Genomic DNA, 20,346 nt, shown 5'->3' with positions numbered 1-20,346 from the left:
AGGAAAAGGGACATGGGATGCCGGAATTATGAATCTTTCTTAGTGGAAATAAATGCAGCTGAATCTAAATTAACACATACCTCCCAACTTTTTGATATGAGAATGAGGGATACCTATCAGCAAAAGTATGCAGGTATAGGACCCGCTCCCTTAAAGGAGAATTGTACAAAAAAAACAAGATTGGTTAAACCCGCAAGTGCTTTTTCATCACTACTATTCCATTGGCTTTAGCAATTTACAAATACAGCAATTTAAAAATCAGATGAAAGGTTTAGTGCTTGAAAACACTTTTTGAGAGATAAAGTGCATTTTATATACATCTATATAGATCAGACCAAAATGAGGGACACATGAGGAGGAATGAGGGACAGAGGGACATTGCTCCAAATCAGAAACAGTCTCTCGAAATCAGGAACAGTTGGGAGCTATGTTAACAGTCTTCTGCTTCACGTCTTCTCCAGCACACTACTTGAGATCACTTGCTTTCCTCTACTGTCCAATTTTAGATTCCTGTCACCATTAGAACATTGCTAGGCCTCACTCTGAATAAGTCCTAACATTTTCCTAGCAGCCATTTGCAGCCCGGGGTCAGCAGTCCCCTCTGTGGTAGCAACCATTTTAGATGAAAAGAATAATTGTGCTGATACTTGGTGGACTACTGATCCCAGCAAATCCAATGGAAATTCTGCCAACCCTCCTGGCTGCAGTGACTTTAATTTAACAGCACCGCAGTCTCTCCCTCTGGCTCCACATCCAATCCTGGCATGTCTCTTACGGAGCTTCTCACTGTGCTTCTCACTCACCGACCCCGGCATGGATCCCTCCTGAATGACTTTCCTGGCCGGGCTCCCTGCTGTCTTCATCCTGCTCCTGTTCCAGGACACCTCTCAATGACCGTGTGGAAAGAGGCTGTCTCCCAACTCCCAAGCTCCAGGACTGAGATCACCCTCCCCAGAAAAGGGGTCCCTCAAGGGCCACCACAGCCCACAGCCTAACACACCATCATTCAGTTCTTCCACCTGACAAATCCTCCCCCAGAAGGCAGACCATGGGTATATATAAGAGGCCTGCCCCCTGCCAATCCTAGTTGGGGATTGGTCAAGGCTCCCAAATACACCCCATGTCACTCCAACCCTCTGGCCTGCCTATTTTCCAGAACCTACTCACTGGAAACAGAGGAGGCGCCAGAGATCTAAAGCACATGTCAGTCATCTGCTGCTCCACTAAAACCACTCCCATGCAACCAGATCAAAAACAAACAGGCCTATCTCACAGCTAGTCCTGCCTAAATTTACCTGCACTGGCAGTACACACAAAAACCTACTCTAGCACCTACCTACCTAAGGTAGAGGGTGCTACATGTATATATAAAAATGGAAAGTTTGACTTAAAGTTAATTTTCACATGTCACTTGGAAAAATTGGAACGATTTTTACCTCAGAGCTCAATGTATGTACTGTAATATTTTAGTTATTGCACACAACAGTGGGAACAATGTATACAAAAATGGGTGTGGGTCCTAGCCGATCATTTATGATACCTGTAAACAAAAATGGGCCTGATATATTCTATATGGTCAGCAACTAGAAATACTTATATGAAACAAAGGAATCCAATAAACAGCAGACAAATAGCAACATTGACCAAAGAATGATGACATAGCTTAAAAAAAGTACAACAGCAAAGAAATACACCCTTGGGAATGAATTCAAAGAAGACACTTACCAAAATCCATAAAATAGTAGCTATATAAACACCCATTCTAATCTGCCTTACACAGAATTAGATTATATAATGGTAAGCAAAAATATTATTAAAGAGGGACTTTAGACAAAAAGAAAATATTTTCAAGTGGTTGAAAACACAACTGCCACAACTCTCATAAAACCCTTTCTTAAGGCTGGGTTCACACAATTGCGAATTGGATGCAGGGATTTGCATAGCAGGAGATTGTTGCTCTCCATTGCTCTCTATGGAGCAGGTTCACATCTCAGCAGCAGCTCCAGTGCAAATTTTACATCATTTTGGTCCTTTTCAGGTCCAAATTCTGCCAAAATTTCAAGCTGAAATCAGACCTGAAATGGTGAACCAGGATGCACTGGACCCCTGCTGTGAGAATTTTGGGCTGAATACAGACCTAATACGGACCAAAAGATGCAAATCGTTTTTGTGCAAAATGCACCGGACCTGCTGCAGAGATATGCGAACCGGCTCCATAGAGAGCTGGTCAAAATCTCCTGCTATTGCAAATTGGATGCAGGTTCCCCTAAAGCCTAAAGCAGCATTAAACTCAAAAGCAAACATTATATTGCAGCTTACCATATATTCGGTGTGATGGCTGTATTAGTTTCCTCTATTAGGCTTTCTTTCTTCTATTTTCATCTGGTAATCCAGTCAGCAAGTGTCTTTTTCACAGCACAAACTTTCCAGCAGAATGTATCAGTTTACATAAAGGAGACTTATTAAAAGTGGTTGTAAAGGCACACGCTTTTTTACCTTCATGCATCGATGTATGAGGGTAAAAAAAACTGTTTGTAGCAGCCCCCCTAATACTTACCTGCACCCCCTCTCGATCCAGCAATGTCCACAAGAGACTTGCCTCTCTGGGGTCTCACATTCCTTATTGGCTTTTGGCAGCAACGGGGCCATTGTCAATCACAGCAAGTGAGCCAATCAGGAGATGGAGGGGTCGGGGTCGAGCCGCGGCTCTGTTTGTGAAGCGTGCCTGCTTGGGTGCCCCCATAGCAAGCTGCAGGAGGGAGGAGTGAGACCCGAGAAGAGGATCTGGTCTGGTCTGTTCAAAACAATTGGCTTTAATATCACTTTAACTCTGGCAGGAGTGATTAAAATTATCAGCTTTTATTTATTCATGCAAAACCGGTTTACTGTAACTGATCATAAAGAGTGAGCTGGCTTTAATTTATTAGTGTATCTAAATCTGCTAATACATGTAATACTACCCTCCCCCCAGACTGTCAATGCTGCTGTCTGCTGTGCTTCTTATGCTCATTCCTCATTGATGAGTTACATCTCATCAATACAGGAGGGGTGTTACTGGCCAAATCACCAGGTGAAAACAGAGAAAAGCAAAAGAAAGGTAAACTGATGTAGCCACCACATCTAATGATTAGAAAGCTGCAATATAATACATTTTTGGTTTGGGGTTTAATGCCTCTGTTAATGCAGACAGTACTTAGTGCTTGTGTTCCTATGTTATATGAATGCTGTACACTCAAAACGTATGTTGTAGTTCATTCCCTTACTAGTCCTTAACTCTGCCTTCTTAGGCCCCTCTCACACTAACTGACTGAAGGGGTCCATCTCGGGTTAAGTTTTTCAGGTGGACCCAATCGGACCATCCATAGCTCTCTATGGAGTGGCGCATGTCAGTGGACATGTGTCTGCTGACACCAGCCAACGTGATCCGAACCGTTCTGCTAAAAACAGGTTTGTCTGGTCGGATCGAATGACAGTCGGATGAAAATGGACAAGCGTTTCCATCCGACAGCCCCATAGAGAACACCAGGCTGTGTTCGTTGATGCAGAGCGGATACGGACCTGTCATCTGCCTGCTCAGCAGGGATCTGCTGAGCAATGCCAATCTGCTGGTGGACTCCACCAGTGTGAAAGGGGCCCTAAACATGCCCGACCTGGGCCCTAAACCGGACCATAGACATTACAACCTGACTGTACGGTCTTTAAAATGTGTATAGTGAAAAGGCCTAAAAAACACCAATACATGGAACTATGCGTAGCATCCTCTACCAATAGGTAGGTGCTAGTAATAGGATTTTGCTAGATAGCAAGTCAGCTCAAGTAAAGTAGGCAGGCCTATGCTGCAAGCTAGGCCTGCCTGTTTTGATCTGGGGGCTGGGAGTGGTTAGAGTAGCAGTGGGTGTTCTAGTTCTGAGGCGCCCCCCTGCTTCCAGGGAGAATGTTCTAGAAGAGGGGTAGGGCCTAGAATTGGAGTGGCAGGGAGGTCATGTGGGAGCCTTGACCAATCCCCAACTGGTATTGGCAGGGGGTGGGCCTCCTCTATAAGCTGAGGTAACATCATGCCACTGGGGAGAGTTGTCAGCTGAGTGAAGTGGAGGATGGTATACTAGGCAGCAGCAGGAGGGCACCCTTATCGGGGGGGGGGGGGGGCGGAGCGCTGATCGTAGGTAACTGATCGTAACTTTGCCTTTACATGGTCATTGGCATGTCCTTATCATCATACTGTCTTTGATAAAGAACTCCTGGAGCAGAGGAGCAGGTGAAGCTGTTGGAACGTATTGCCCGGTCAAGTTCTCTATCAAGGACTCAGGGCAGAGAAAGGTCGATGAGTGTACCACAGTGGAGGGCTGGATGTGCCAGAAAATCTGTGAGGGAACTTTACTTTTACACGGTCATTAGCAAAGTCTTCATCATTACATGGTCAATGATAACGAGGCCTGGATCAGAGGAGAGACTGTAGGGATATGTGTCAAATCAATGTGGCCTGAGGGCACAGGATTTGCAAGCTGGGCTGGCTGGGAACAGTACTCCACAGTCCAACATGTGCTTCTGAACTACTAGGCCTCTGGGGAGAGTGCTGCAGGCCTCTGACCTAGTAGCCACGAGCAGAGCTAGCTTTAAGGAACTATTCAGAGTGGGTCCTTCTTGCTTACAGAAAATGTGTCATTACTTTACTTCAGGAGTTTTGTGCAGGAGGGGAACTACAGGATATGTTTTGTGCAGGAGTAGAGGAGTTCTGGGAACATTACCCTTACACGGTTAAGAGTGGTATCCTTATCCTTACACGGTAATGGGTGAGGAAGTCCTGGAAGCAATAGTCTGCGGGAGTTAAGCAGAGGAGGAGCAGCAGTCTGCATGATGATGCAAGAGAAATATCATAGCAATTGAAAATGCACATCATCTTTTCTGGCTCTAACTATGTGCTAATTTGTGAAATCTTTAAAATATAATGGTAGAAATTAACTATCCTATGGGCATCCCATGTACCCTCTTCCCCAACCAAGTTGTACCCCCCAATAAACAAAAGCAAAACCAGCAAAATACTGTTCATTGTCTCTGCAAGTGATGTATGGGAGTCTGGTAGCGGGATGAATTGGTGGATGTTTGTTACTAGTGGCAACTACACTGCTACATATGTATTGCATATGTGCTGACAAGGAATAAACAATTAGGAAAGTAAAAAAAGAGGGATAAGCTCATCAGTCTGAAGCTGCACTTTAACTGTGCAATCACAGGCAGTGGGCACCAAGCTGCACTGTTTAAAGCTGAAGTTTAGCTAAAACAAAACAACCTTCCAATTTTAACCACCTACCTGTAATGAAGTATGTCCTATGTAGTGCAGGCAGCTGAATCCTGGAGAAATCTTCACTACAGAGATGCCTGTCCTCTTCCTATCTCTGAACTTTGTGCACTGCAATGGCTAACTGCTGTGAGTCTTCAGTAGGAATTGGCTTCGAGTTCGAGTCAAACTCATGTTTGACTCGAACATTGCCTGTTCGCCGAACAGCAAACAATTTGGGATGTTCGCAGCAAATTCGAAAAGCCGCAAAACACCCTGTAAAAGTCTATGGGAGAAATCAAAAGTGCCAATTTTAAAGGCTTATATGCAAGTTATTGTCATAAAAAGTGTTTGAAGACATGGATCCTTCCCCAGGGGACATGGATCAATGCAAAAATAATGTTTTAAAAACGGGAGCATTTTAATAATGCTTAAAGTGAAACAATAAAAGTGTAATATTCTTTTAAATTTCGTACCTGGGGGGTGTAATTTAAAAGCACTCAAAGTTATAATGAATTGTTGGCTCCCAGTAATACAGAGAACAGTCATAGAAAGTCATTGATTAAAAAAAAATGCATGGGGTTCCCCTCAAATTCAATTACCAGGCCCTTCAGGTCTGGTATGGATATTAAGGGGAACCCCACGTCAAATAAAATAAAAAATGACGTGGGGTTTCCCCCAAATATCCATACCAGACCCTTCAGGTCTGGTATGGATTTTAAGGGGAACTCCACACTAAATAAAAAAAAATGGCGTGGCGTTCCCCCCAAAAATCCATACCAGACCCTTTATCCGAGCACACAACCTGGCAGGCTGCAGGAAAAGAGGGGGGGGACGAGAGAGCACCCCCCCTCCTGGACGTAGCAGGCCACATGCCCTCAACATTGGGAGGGTGCTTTGGGGGTCTATGACCCCTGAAAGCCCCATGTCCCCATGTTGATGGGGACAAGGGCCTCATCCCCACAACCCTGGCCGATGGTTGTGGGGGTCTGCGAGCGGGGGGGCTTATCAGAATCTGGAAGCCCCCTTTAAACTTGAAGGGTCTGGTATGGATATTTGGGGGGAACCCCACGTCATTTAAAAAAAAAATTGACGCGGGGTTCCCCTTAATATTCATACCAGACCTGAAAGGCCTGGTAATTGAATTTGGGGGAACCCTACGCTTTTTTTAAAATTTTTTATCAATGGCTTTCAATGACTGTTCTCTGTATTACGGGGAGCCAACAATTCATTATAGCCACGAGTGCTTTTAAATTACTTTTTTTCCTGCAGAAATGGCACTGTGTGTAGGGACAGTTCTAAGCATGGGAAAACATGCGTCCCTTTACAGCAGTGTTTCTCAAATCCAGTCCTTAGGCCCCCTCAACAGGTCATGTTTTCAGGTTTTCCATTATTTTTCACAGGTGATTTGATCAGTTTCACTGCCTTAGCAATTACCACAGCCGTTTCATCTGAGGGAAATCCTGAAAACATGACCTGTTGGGGGGGCCTGAGGACTGGATTTGAGAAACACTGCTTTACAGGCATACTATACACACCCCCCAGGTACGAAATTTAAAGGAATATTACACTTTTATTGTTTTACTTTAAGCATTATTAAAATCACTGCTCCCGAAAAAATGGCCATTTTTAAAACTTTTTTTTTTGCATTGATCCATGTCCCCTGGGGCAGGACCCAGGTCTCCAAACACTTTTTATGACAATAACTTGCATATCAACCTTTAAAATTAGCACTTTTGATTTAAAACGAGTCCCATAGACTTTAACAGGGTTCTAAAGTTCACACGAATTTTAGGTCTGTTCGCAGGTTCTGGTGCGAACTGAACCGGGGGGTGTTCGGCTCATCCCTAGTCTTCAGGCAGACCATATTTGCAATCTAAATAAACGTGTAGCGCTCAGACCATCTTTGCAAAGTGGAGATAACCCCGTGACCGATGAGACTCTCCTCCATTCACAGATCGTGTTACAAGCAGTGTAATCAATGAACTTTTCCCAATGGAGGACGTGTCTGTACTGCTGTTCTGCTTACAGTCCCAGAGCTTTTAACCCATGCAGCACTGGAAATTCAGAAGCAGGAAGAGGATAGGCATCCCTGTGGTTTCTCCAGGATCCATCTGCCTGCAGAATGTGAGACATACTTCATTATAGGTAGATAATTGGAGTAAAGTTGTAGGGATTTGTTGTTTTTTTTTAGTTAAACTCAGTTTAGGGTGCACTAGAGAAAGACAGGTCACCAACATGGCTTTGAAGTGTGTAAATCTGAGCTGATGAAGAAAAATACAAATACTTTGGGTGGAAAAACAGCTCATATATATTTCAATTGTTTGTACAGCTGTTTTCTGGTTCACGTTGAACTGAAGTTACAGATGGTTATAAAATACGATCCGAATGAGTATTTAGGATTATAGAGGACTGAAAGCAGCATAGATTAGAAATCAGAATACTGGTTATTCATTGAAAATATAAGAGGACTAAATGAAGGAAAATCTCTGCAAAAATGAATTATTGGGCATATCTAATGTGGACACCGCAGTTCACCAGGGGAACATTGGGCTCTCCATGGAAACATGGACACATCTACAAAGCACTTTAAAAAAGCAGTTCAAGCAAAAGGCCTCACTTTCAACTTTGGCAGAGCTTACAGTGGGACTTTAGACGCCATAATAGCTTGTTTTGTTTTTCATTTTTGCTTGTGATGTTAATGGCAAGGGTTAAGCATTTGCTGGTTTCTAAGCTCAGCCAATGACCTACACTCAGCTTCTTGAAAGCAACACAGAAAACCAAGAACAATGAAATGAAGACGTCCAATGCTTAAAAAGCAGGGTGCTAGTTTAAAATAAGGGGCTAATGATATCGCTGAATATTACCAATTAACACATATACCTCCTTCCCTTAAAGTATATTTATAGGCAAAGGCTTTTTTTTTTTTTACTTGATAGAATATGGAAGATAAAACCCCTGGGCAGGGTATTTTTTGCTGTCTGTTTTATTGGGGAGAATTCCTTTACTTCCTGCCTTCGAGAACCGAATGGAAATCTCCACAAAGTGAGGGAAATTCCTATTGGACAGTTTTCGCTGGAACATGTGTCCCAGTTCAATTATTAACTTGGGTCCTTGCTTTAGATGACTACTCTAAAAGTTTCTATTTCTTTCACTTTCTGTCTTGGTAGCAGTGGCCACCAGGACTAATCGAGAGTGTGAAGCTCCTTAATATGGACACAGGCCGCAATAAAAAAAATACCCTTGATCACACCATCTTAAACTAAAAACAAACTGGTTCCCAACCAGCTCACATAAATATACCGCGACAGAATGGCTCCTATGGGCAAATGGTTACCCGTATGGGTATGTCCTTCCCTTTTTCAGCCACCAGAGGGCACACGCCTGCTGCACGGCGGGGGACCCAATGTGCGTACCTGGCTGGCACGATTGCCACCAGCCACGCACGAACACGTGCCCAGGATTTGTGTGTGTAAACACACAAATCCCTGTGCTGTCAGGGAAGACGGAACATATCGTTTGTTCCTACTAAGAAGGAAAAACGATCTGTCTCCTCTCCGAGTCACTCCCATCCCCACACAGAACACACTGAGGGAACACACGATTAACCCCTTGACGGCCCCTTAGTGTTAACTCCTTCCCTGCCAGTGACATTTACACAGGATTCAGTGCATTTTTATAGCACTGATCGCTGTATAAATGTCAATGGTCCCAAAAAAGTGTCATAAGTGTCTGATATGTCCGTTGCAATACTGCTAAAAATCACAGCTCACCACCATTACTAGTAATGAAAAAATAATAATAAACATGCCATAAATCTTTCCCATAGTTTGTACATGTTATAACTGTTGTGTAAACCAATCAATATACGCTTATTGTGATTTTTTTTTACCAAAAATATGTAGAAGAATATAAATATTGGCCTAAATTAATGAAGAAATGTGTTTTTGTTTTTTTTTAATTGGGGGGATATTTATTATAGCAAAAAGTAAAAAGGGGGCTCTCTGGGAACCCTGATGTAAGTGGGGAGGCTCTCTGGGGACTCTAATTAAGGTGGAGGCTCTCTGGGGACCCTGATCTAAGGGGGGCTCCCTGGGGACCCTGATGTAAGGGGGATCTCTGGGGATCCTGATGTAACTGGGGGGTTCTCTGGGGATATATACACACATGTATATTACATGTATATGCCCGCCCAAGCATATGACTTTCTTTACTACACTGCTATGGGCTCTAGCCCCAGATCCTTTGTAGACCTAGCAACGCCCCTGGTGGGAGATTTCACTTTACTTTCACTTTACTTCCTGTTGTTAGAGAATAGACAAGGAGGATATATCTCCTAATTAGTAAAAGTCTCACTTTGGATTATAACACTATGGGGTGCGGCCTCTTTTGTTATCTCACTATTCAGTCCCCAGTAGCCTTAAAGGTCATTTAATTTTTGAACAGCTGCCACCAGGTGTCCAAACATTACACATCACAACTACACCCAAACCACAAGGTGGGAATGCAAAAAACCTTGGGGACCCAAATCCATCCATCCATCCCTTTACAAAACATAAACCTAACAGAAAACCTAAACCTTATTTTTTTCTGAAGTTGCACTTCACATATCAATCATTCCCCAATGATTGCATCCTTTACAAATCTTAACTAGGGCAGCCTGGTGCCCCTAAAAGCAGGACCGCATGTTAAAGGCCAAGTTCATCTTTTTTTTCTGAATTCCAGCTTCCATATGTACCAATATACAATTAATGTACCACCGGTGAAGGAAATAAACATATGTCCCTATATTCTAGAGCAGGCTTACCTCAGCCTCCAGTTTTTCTCCTATAGAAATACCTCCATAACTTCCAGATATACATCCTTTGGGATGTGAAACCAGTTAGTGGACTAAGGAAATAGTTCAGCAGCTGTGCTCATTGATACACACCCTGCACCTGTAACCCCCCTCCAGGAGATTGCTCCTGCCCATCTCTGCAGTTACATGCAATCATCAGTAAGCACTCTTCTCCCTGAATACACAGCCAGAGAGTCTTCCTATTCTGATTGATTGTTTTGTACCTTACCTTTTTTTGCATAGATCATTCATTTGACAGTTTGTGCAGGAGCTGAGAGATCACATAACAGCCTATGAGGAGCAGAGCTGTGGTATTATTTTGTGTGTCCCTGGAAGTCTGTAAAACTCACCATACAATCTGATTGTACAATCTCCTTTAGATCTACCATCAACTATGTAGTGCAAGGGCCTGCCTGATTGGATACAGAGTGAAAGGCTAGATGGGTGTGTCCTTCTATTTAACAATCATTTTGTATAGTGCATTTATACACCTAAAATGAACTTGTGCTTTCTATGCCATTAATCATTAATGGCACCCAAAACACAGAAGTAAACACTAATTTTGCTGTGTAAAAAACAAAAACAAAAACAAAAAAACGTGCGATTAACACAGCAAAACACGCAGTACAGAACACGCAAAATGCAACATGCCAAAATGTGTTTTACGGAAAAAACACACCAATAAACAAGCATTCCCACTGGGCTAGGTGTGAATGGGGTCTGAAAGTGAAATTGGTATGTTTACACAAGAACAATGACAGCCGAGTGTTTCCGCCCACTCCCTCCCATGTACTTGTATAAAGCTGGCCATACATTATGCAATGATTGTACAATCCCTGTATAATTTTCTTTAGATTTATCAAAACTATGTAATAGGAGGACCCACCTGACGAATTTATTCCATTTGTATCAAAGCAAACAGGCCCTTGCACTACATAGCTGATGGTAGATCTAAAGGAGACTGTACAGTGTATGGCCACATTGAAGGAAGAAGTAGTAAAGTGAGTGGAAATAAGAAAGAGGTGGTGTAGTAATGAGGGAGGGGTGGACCAGAGAGGTAACTGCGCCTTATTCTGTGATGCACTAAGGCACTGCATGATAGGATATGGCATTTCCTGGAGGGTCACATGATGCTATAGGAAACTAGGTCTCAGAAAGCATTTTTTTAATTTTGAACAGAGAGGTGATATTTCAAAGCTTCCTAGGAATAGGTAAGTGAGAGATAAGAACATCAGGATGACTTGGGCACAAAGGGCATTAGAAAAGGCTTCGATAACACCGATCAGGTTTTATGGTCACTGGTGCTGGTTAACCTCTTTTCCTGCACTTCTATATCGTTTACTGAAGCCATCCATTACAGTTATAGTGGAAAAGTATTATATCCAAAAGTGGATGACTACAGCCAGCACGTTGATCAATACTGAGATAACAGAGCACTCCCAGGTCCAGATAGAGTTTTATTTGAAAGCTTGGAGGATTCTCTAGATTTACTAAGGCCGGTTTACTCCGAACCTAGTGCAGCTGTGCATCGAGGCCAATCAGCTTTTAACCTCAGCTTGTTCAATTAAGCTTTGGCAATAAAACCTGGAAGCCGATTGGTTTCTATGCAGAACTGAGCCCAATATTGCACTCTCCAGATTTAGTAAATAAACCTCACCTGTCATAATCTGGTTAACCTATGTGCACCAATCTATAGAATTGTGTCTGTGCCTAGCCACTACCCTATAGGGTGACCACATTTCCAAACTGACATTTGAGGAACCCCCCCCCTTTCCTAATAATCAGCTTGTGCTGTAACGAATCACTGGCCGGCCAAGACCCATTTTACTTTGTGCCAAAGCTGGCTCTACAGTGATTACATGCAAGAGACGAGATTTATGATTTCTCCAATCACAAGCAGGGGGTGGGGATTGTGCTTTTCTAGACATTCCCAGCCAGGACAAGTACTGTCAGTGAGTAAAGTGGTGGCAATGTGGCAGCCTTTTTTGGGGGCATCAGATCAGCTTCATTGCGGGACACTGTATTGTCTTGGAATGAAGGTGCCTGGGCAGACCTGCAAAATGCGGGACTGTCCTGGGCAATCCGGGACGTGTGGTTACCCTACAATCATGATGGCCGACAGCCCATCCTACATATGCAGTAAAGCATTGAACACTTTTAATGAATTGTAGGATCTAAACTATATAGAACCATTCTTCTAGTTTACACCTATATTACAAATGCTACTGCGTAGAACATTGCGTTATTAAAAATACTGTATGTACTTTTTATTTTATTTTTAGGCAGCCTTTTCAAATGCATAGGCTGCTGCAACCCACATTAATGCACTGTAAATAATTTCAGTAAGTGTCATGGCTGGGGGGTTCGCAAATTGAATAAAATGGCATATGCCAAAAGGGTGTTTGGTAAACAGATTGAGGAATACATGAATCTAGCAAGCGCAAACCTGGTTTCAAGCCACTAAGGAATTGTTTGGCTTACACTGCCCTCTAGAGCATAAAAAGTAATATAAACTTCTTTGGTTAAAACATGAAGCATCCTCTACCCGACATCATTTAAATTATGTGTTGCTTATGTTTGTTCTTTAGGCTTATTGAATTTTTTTTTTGAGGTAGCAGGAACTTTTGTTCAGGTTTTGAACTCTTCAGCCTAAAGAATGCCCCATGGACACAAGAGATTTTAGTGGCTGCGCCCTTGAAGAATTTTGATGGAGACTTCAGTGCAGTCATTTTAAAACACACTAAGGACTTTCTCTACCAACATGGAAAAATTGACTGGCAAAAAGAGGTCTCGTATGATTGGAGAAAAACACAATTCTTCGGAAAAAGAATGACCCACACAAAAGTGTACACTTCTTACCTATCTCATGCCTATTGATACCGGCCAACCTGACTATCTGGCTTCTGCAAACTGAGGAGGTTAGAACACAACCTTGACCTTGGTTTTAGCCCCATGAGGTAAGCAGTGTTGCCAGTTTTGGTCATCTCCCAGTTTTACATATGTTTGTGTCTCCACCATAACACCCAGTGGGCAGTCATCTCTTGCATTCATGTTTGACTGACCTAGTAGGTTTATAAATGGCTTTGAATTGAAAGTTCTACCTACAGCACTAAAATCTCTGCATATGGCCACACACAAGAATAAGAGATGGGTTGGACCTGGGAATCTTTCTTATTTAAATAGAAATGACCTTACACTGACAAATTTCAAACTTTCTGAAGCCTGCTGGGGGCTGTCATGCTATTCCATCCCTTCACCATCAATAGATCAATCCAATCACTGCTCAGAGAATAGCAAACCTCTTATATTAACAGCAAAGAAAGAAGTTAATTTCTGTTATCAGACAGGGAAATTGCATACCAGAATCAATGTCAATATTACCTGTAACTAAAACATTTGGAAACTTATATACATGTCAGTGAGTTTTTTTTGCAAAAATACACGAATGAAAAAAAAATTGGCATTATTTAAATTACTCAGTCTTTCAACAATGATCATGGTAAATCAACACGGTAAATTATATTGTACAATACATGTACTACATCCACATCATTTGATGTCAGCTCAATACAGGTCTGATAGAAACAATTTATGCTACAGGAATTCAGTTACACTCACCTTACCACTGATGTCATTAATTGCTATATGAACAAAGATAGATGCCTCTTCCATACCTTCTAGGTACACGTGTCGATAACCTACAGGAGGAAAGTACAAGGAAGATTAGTGGTCAGTTTCCACTAATAGGTGCATGCATTACATATAGAGGGCCATTGATCTTCCATGTTGCTACAAGAAAAACACTATTAAGTAAATGCACAGGATGAGGTCCTTAAAAAAGAAGAAAAATGGAGGGTTAGAACATTTTAAGCTTGGATGCAAACCAAATTATGTGGCCCATAGATGTGCAACTCCACTCTAAATTTCTAACAGAGAATTATGGGAAATACTGGTACAACAGCTTTATCGTCCTGCGTGATAGTTAGGATTATTTATTACCAGCTTCATTTAATCATAACAGGAAAGATTATGCATTTAGGCCTAAGATGTTTGCAACACCGGATCAAAAGTCTTGTTATCATTTGACCATCAATTAAAACACACTAGAATAACAAGTTTATTGCCTCTTTTATGGCCTACATGCCCTCCTCTGTAGGAAAAAGTAAAGTATAAACCAACAGGCTTTTATCGGATTTTCCCATTAAAATGAAGTTTGGCCAGGGAGATTTCATGGCTGGATTACCCAAAGATAAAAGAAGCTGGAGGACTGTTTAGCCCGCCAGCATTCATGTTTAAAATGTATATATTTTATTACTTCCTGTGGCCCTACCTGGTAGGTCCAGCTCCTTAATTGGTGGCCGTGGCCATAGTTACAGAAAGCATTGTGAGATCCAAACTTTTACAGTTCTCACCAAAAAAAATAAAGATTGTTAAATCTTCCAATGAGGGCACAAGTTATATTGACAACTGTCTCAGAGGGAATAGCCCCTCATTTTGTAGATCGTATTTATCAATTCCGGTTGCGTCTTCAATTCAGAAAAGAAAATGAAATACTCAAAAAAATAAAATAAAATTGTTTACACAGAATGCTCAGTTGTCAGGTTGCTTTATTATGTACAAAAATTGAAAAAAACTGAAGTCTATATCACAAATAAAAAAATTAAAATTCTAATTTCTCCCTAATGTGACACAGTCAAAAAGCCAATAGGGGTTTTACCTATACACTACTCCAGGCATGTCCAAAGTCTGGCCCGCGTTCCGGTTTTGAACAGCCCACCTGTTTATTTGGACATATATATCTTTTGTGGCCCCCAATGATCTCCCAGCGCCGGGGGCCACAAAAGATATATATGCTGGCTGCCTTGGAGGGGACAGGGAGGAGGTGGGACAAGTGCTGTACACACAGGAGAATTTACTGTTTACATGGCTGCCTCTGTAATAGGAAGTCCGTCTCCTGCACTGCCATTTAAGAGTTTACAATAAAGAGGCCACCGAGAAAACAGGAATTGTAATCTTTTGCCCATCCCCCCCGTCCCCTCCAAGGCTGCAGATGGATGGGCATCAATCCGGCTGCACTGATGGCAATGGTAGGTGCTGCATTCCTGGCAATGGTGGGTGCTGCATTCATGGCACTTGTGAGGCTGCAAATGGGCATTGACCCTTATTTTGCTTCACAGTTCTTTATTTAGAATGTTAAAATGTTTCCCTGAAACTACCCTCTTAAAGCGAAGGTGCATGTTATACGCCGATAAATAAGGTATATACAAATAACACGCCCAAGCTCATCTCTTTACTCACTCACAGCCACAAAGGCAAGAGAATTCTTGTTGGACAGTGTATTAGTGCTTGAACAAACACACTTAGACCGAATTTTAATGGTTCAAAGAACGTCAGACAAAATGGTCATGCATGTTCACGTCATCAAATCTGGCCCTCTTTGAAAAACATTTGGACACCCCTGCACTACTCTATCCACACACAACAAAAACAAATGTTTTGGCATACATACACATTAAATATGAGTCTTGGGTACACTGAATCTTCAACAATCATAATCCTTAACATATAAAGCAGTATCTTTTTTGAGGAGAACTGCTTTCCAGTTACCCATATACTGTATGTTGCGCCGGCTCCTGATGACCACGCACTATATGTTTTTGAAAATTAATATTCCTGAAACCACAGTTGGGTTTCAGGGCTAATTTTGCTAAATTATGGTCTCAGTACCAGTCTGGCTGGATTGCACTGGGTTCTTCTTGGCCGCAGGTGTCGCTGTCACTGCCGGCAAGTATGAGAACGCAGTTTAGCTGGGCGTATTGAATGCCATTCTTTCTCTCGGGAACCAGCCCAGTGGGAGTGTTTTCCTGCTGTGCATTCTGGGAGGTAGTATTTAAGATACTGCGATCACGTGTTTCAGGATTCCGGTCCAGAAGATATTTTCTGTCTGTTTGGTCCAGGTCCTCCTGACCAGCCCCCATTGCCCTCCTGGCCTGGGGTGCGGATCCATGCAATTCTGAGCCGTGGGGCTGGATAGCCTGACGCAAAGCAACTACAGGGACAGGCCCGAATGGATATGGGGACCTAATGCTCCAAAGGTGATCCGGTGCGTATCATCTAAGGAGAGGTCCAGCACCTGGAGAAGCATCCAGGGGAGGAGAAGGGAGAAGGCCACGCACAAGGCTGGTTTCTCTGTAGGAGCCTGGAGGCTCCCCCCACAGGCAGTCAAAAAAAAAAAAAGAAAAAATTTTTTTTTTTATTTAAACATGTCCCTTTAAGAATTTTTTTTTTTTTAAAAAAAAGGTTCTGTGACGGGCGCAGTGCAATATGGGAAGTGCCACGTCATGAGATTACAGACAAGGCGCTTCATTTGCTGCCAAAAACTCCGCGCAGTCGATCGCGCCACAGCTTCCGGCGCGATGGACTGGCCGGGCGGGTGCACACTGCATGGGAATTTCACTTTCACTGTCACTTAAAGGAAGTGACGTCGGTACTACTCGGCTGCTCCCTCGAACATTCCTCCCTGAGACTCATCAAGAGGTAAGCAGAAGCTCTTGGTCGGAGGCAGCATCCCCCCCCCCCCCCCCCTTTATCTTTCTTTTTTTACTTTTTAACTTTAGGTGGTCGCCAGCAAATCCCCCAAGCAACCCCCCCCCCCCCCGGTTATCATGACTGATTGTAAGATTGTAAACAAAGCACTATTTAGCAGCACTGTGTAGTACTATGGCAGCAACTATCTCTTCCTGCAGACTATGTGATCTCCCCCTAACTACTCCAAGTTTCCAACATACACGGACTGTGCATATTAATGACTGTAAACAAAGCACTAATAAGAAGCACAGTGTAGTAGTGTAGCAGCAACTCTCCCTGCAAACATTCTGTGTGATCATTGCCTTTCTACTCAAGTCTCCACTATACACTAAGCCCTTGTACACACTGTCGGAGACTCCGACGGAATGTTTCCTATTGGAGCATTTTTTCGGATATTCCGACTGTGTGTGGTCTGCATCGGACTGTTTCTGTCAGAATATCCGAAGGACCAACTTTTCCAACTTGCCGGTAAAATTTTCCGACAAAATGCTCCGATCGGACATACTGTACTCCGATCATGTGTAGCCTACTCCGACGGACAAAGTGCCACGCATGCTCATATCAAATTCCTAGACCAAAGCTATTGGCTACTAGCCTGAATGTAGTCCCGTCCTAACGAAATAACGTCATCACGTTATGTACAATCAGATTTTCCGATAACTTAGTCTATCACTGACTGTAAACATAGTGCTGTTCAGCAGCACTGTATAGTAGTATAGCAGCAACTGCCTCTCCCTGCAAATATTCTGTGATCTCTCCCTATCTACTCCAGGTCACTCCAATACAAGCTGAAGAAAGGCTGCTGGAAACTATGACTGAATGTCATAAGGAGAGAAATAAGAATATCCCCATGATTGGGGATTCTAAGGCACATGACCACAGCTCCGAGATTAAGAAGTGCATTATTGGCAATTGGCTTCTAGTGGTGAATAACCCCACTAGTTTGCCATTTTACTGAAATGCAAATGGTTTGGGTAGAACTCATAGTAGATCTAAACACCGAACCAATGAGTGTAGTAAGCAATCTGTTTTCTTTCACAGCTGATGACTGTAAGAGGAAACTGTTGAAAGGCTGAAGAATTGCAGCTTTCATTTAAAATGATAATTGATGTGATTGGCCACAACAAACCACAATTTAATTGGCCCTGTAGCCTGCTCTGGCTCTAGGAGCTGCTCACGATTGATGAAGGAGGCCAAATTTATATACACCCACATAGACATTAGTCCCATGCAGCTGTTTTAATAAAGTGGTCAGAAGGGAAGCAAGGGCAGATAGAAAGAGTGAATTTCCCAAACAGAGGTACAGACAACAGTAACATCTGACAGCTAGTCTATCCTATTCTATTCTACTCTGTTCTATCCAAAACTAAACAAAATAAAACAAAACGTTTAGACTTGTGCAGCCTGGTTTATGATGTGCAGAGCTCTGTGTATAATGGGCAGCCTGGTATATGATGTGCAGAGCCCTGTGTATAATGTACAGCCTGGTATAAGATGTGCAGAGCCCAGTGTATAATGTGCAGCCTGGTATATGATGTACAGAGCCCTGTGTATAATGTACAGCCTGGTATACGATGTGCAGAGCTCTGTGTATAATGGGCAGCCTGGTATATGATGTGCAGAGCCCGGAGTATAATGTGCAGCCTGGTATATGATGTGCAGAGCCCTGTGTATAATGTGAGTCCTTCATTACTAACAGTGTCATTTTTTAGTTTGTTTGCGCCGATCTGTAAGGCTGCGCTATATACCATGATTTGTGATGCTGGGGCTGCATACTCTGTCCTGTGATGCTGGGGCTGTATACTGAGTGGAAACAAGTGGAATACCGGGGAGAGGAGTGGGTGGATTCTATAAGGGGTGTGGCTTATGATGGGTGGGGTCTTGCGCCCCCCCTATCCTAAAACTTCACCAGCCGCCACTGTTCATGGACTCACATTCATACGGTATTGCTGGACCGGCTGATAGATACTGGTACCGTATGATAGTTCTCTAAATTTGTCTGGGTCCCTCAGTTATATCCAAGTCTGTGGCAGAGACTTTTCTCAAGTGTTCTATATCCAAGTCTGTGGCAGAAACCTTTCTCAAGTGTTCTATACCAAAGTCTGTGGCAGAGACTTTACTTTACCTAACATCCTACCAGCTCCTAGGCCTAGTGAGAGGAGGTCTATCCGGTGGGTGTGAGAATCCAGCTGTGAAACGGTAATTCTCTGGATTTCTTCTATAAGAGACTTTCTATTTTTGTAGTCCAAAAATACCTGAACTTTCTTCCTAAACCTCTACCCTCCATTAAGAGACTGTGTTATCTTCTGAATAAATAACCCTGAAGAAGATCCAGTGTCAGTTTCTGCATTTCTTTGGGCCATCTACCATGGGAAACCCTAGATGGAGGCGAGGTCAAGAAGGTAACGGTAAGCCCAATAAAACCAGCAGCTCCTTCTGGGGTCAGTGCTACATGTACATGATATTGCTTGATGCATTGACAATTTGAGTGCCTCTTGTCATAGCTGGATAGTTTACATGTTAAAAATGACCATCTGCAACATAAGTCACACAATTCTACTATAATGCTGGACAACCTGTTACATTTGTTTTAAGAAAACACTGCATAAAAATGGGTACAATCCAAAAAATTTGCAATTCTGTCATATACTGTAAAACAGTTTTAGTTAGCTAGACAAAACTTGGTAATGTCTTGGAGCATGGACAATTACTGAAACCAGCATTGCTACATTACAAGTAAGGTCATTCATATTAACCAGAAATAGCAGTCATGTTCTCAGTCTAACATTAAGGGACTTGTCAGTTTTTTTAAGGAAACAAAAAACTGCCAATTTGACCCCACTTGTGATAGAAAATCGAACATTCTGAAACCAGTATTTTTAAAGAAAATTCTATTGGTGTATGGCCAGCTTTAGATGTGATGCTGAAATTAACCCTCCTGTCCCTGAGAGCAATGACATACAGGCATTTGGTTGTCATCATGGACCCACAGTAACAAAGAAAAGATGCTGGTTGTTGGCTCAATATTGTTACTGTGATAGCAGTGAGGAGGACCACAGACAGACAGATATAGGAGATGAGAAAGACATGGCCACACAGAGCAATATAAAGTCACTGGTGCAAACATCACAGACATCAGAGGAAAATAGTATTGGAAAATGAAAAGAAAAAAATACTCAAGATGGCAGAAGAGGAAATCAGGATAATGATATGATGTGATGGCACAGGCTTTAGGCAGTGCAGCAGTTATAGTTAGACTATTATGCTATTGCTTTTCATTTAGTCTATATACGCTTATATCACTCTCTTCATGGCTGTTTAAAAACACTGCTCGATTACTTCTGTCTTACTTCCTGGACAGACTTTAGGGCATGATACAGGAAAGAGTTGATCAGCTGATCTCATTAGCACACACCCTGCATCATCTACCCAAAACTAGTCAACTCCTTCCTGTGCCATGACCTAAAGTCTGTCCCGGAAGGCAGAAGTAATCGAGCAGCGTTTATAAACAGCTATGAAGAGAGTGAGGTAAGCATGTGTAGAATAAATGGAAAGCCTTTTTATTTTTTCAAAAGAAGTACATTAATGCTATATAAGTACATAAGGAGTCTGGCATTTAGAAAAAAAAAAAGTGAACTAAGGTGAA

General features: G+C 42.5%; 1 protein-coding gene across 5 annotated transcripts in view; it reads right to left on the bottom strand.

Moving 5' to 3' along the window:
• The window catches only part of PLCH2 (phospholipase C eta 2), a 998,026-nt gene that overhangs the window by 46,541 nt on the left and 931,139 nt on the right, over positions 1-20,346 (bottom strand). For all 5 annotated transcript variants that reach the window (XM_077457673.1, XM_077457675.1, XM_077457674.1 and 2 more), the window contains one exon: positions 13,731-13,810. In XM_077457673.1, coding sequence (XP_077313799.1) covers positions 13,731-13,810 — 80 coding nt within the window. The remainder of the gene's footprint in view (positions 1-13,730; positions 13,811-20,346) is intronic.

Source organism: Lithobates pipiens, unplaced genomic scaffold, assembly GCF_037356315.1.
Source record: "Lithobates pipiens isolate NorthernLeopardFrog02 unplaced genomic scaffold, aLitPip1_a1.2 Scaffold_27, whole genome shotgun sequence".
Classification (NCBI taxonomy): Eukaryota; Metazoa; Chordata; class Amphibia; order Anura; family Ranidae; genus Lithobates; species Lithobates pipiens.
The sequence above is the reverse complement of the archived record's forward strand: the minus strand, read 5'-3'. Positions and strand labels throughout refer to the sequence as shown.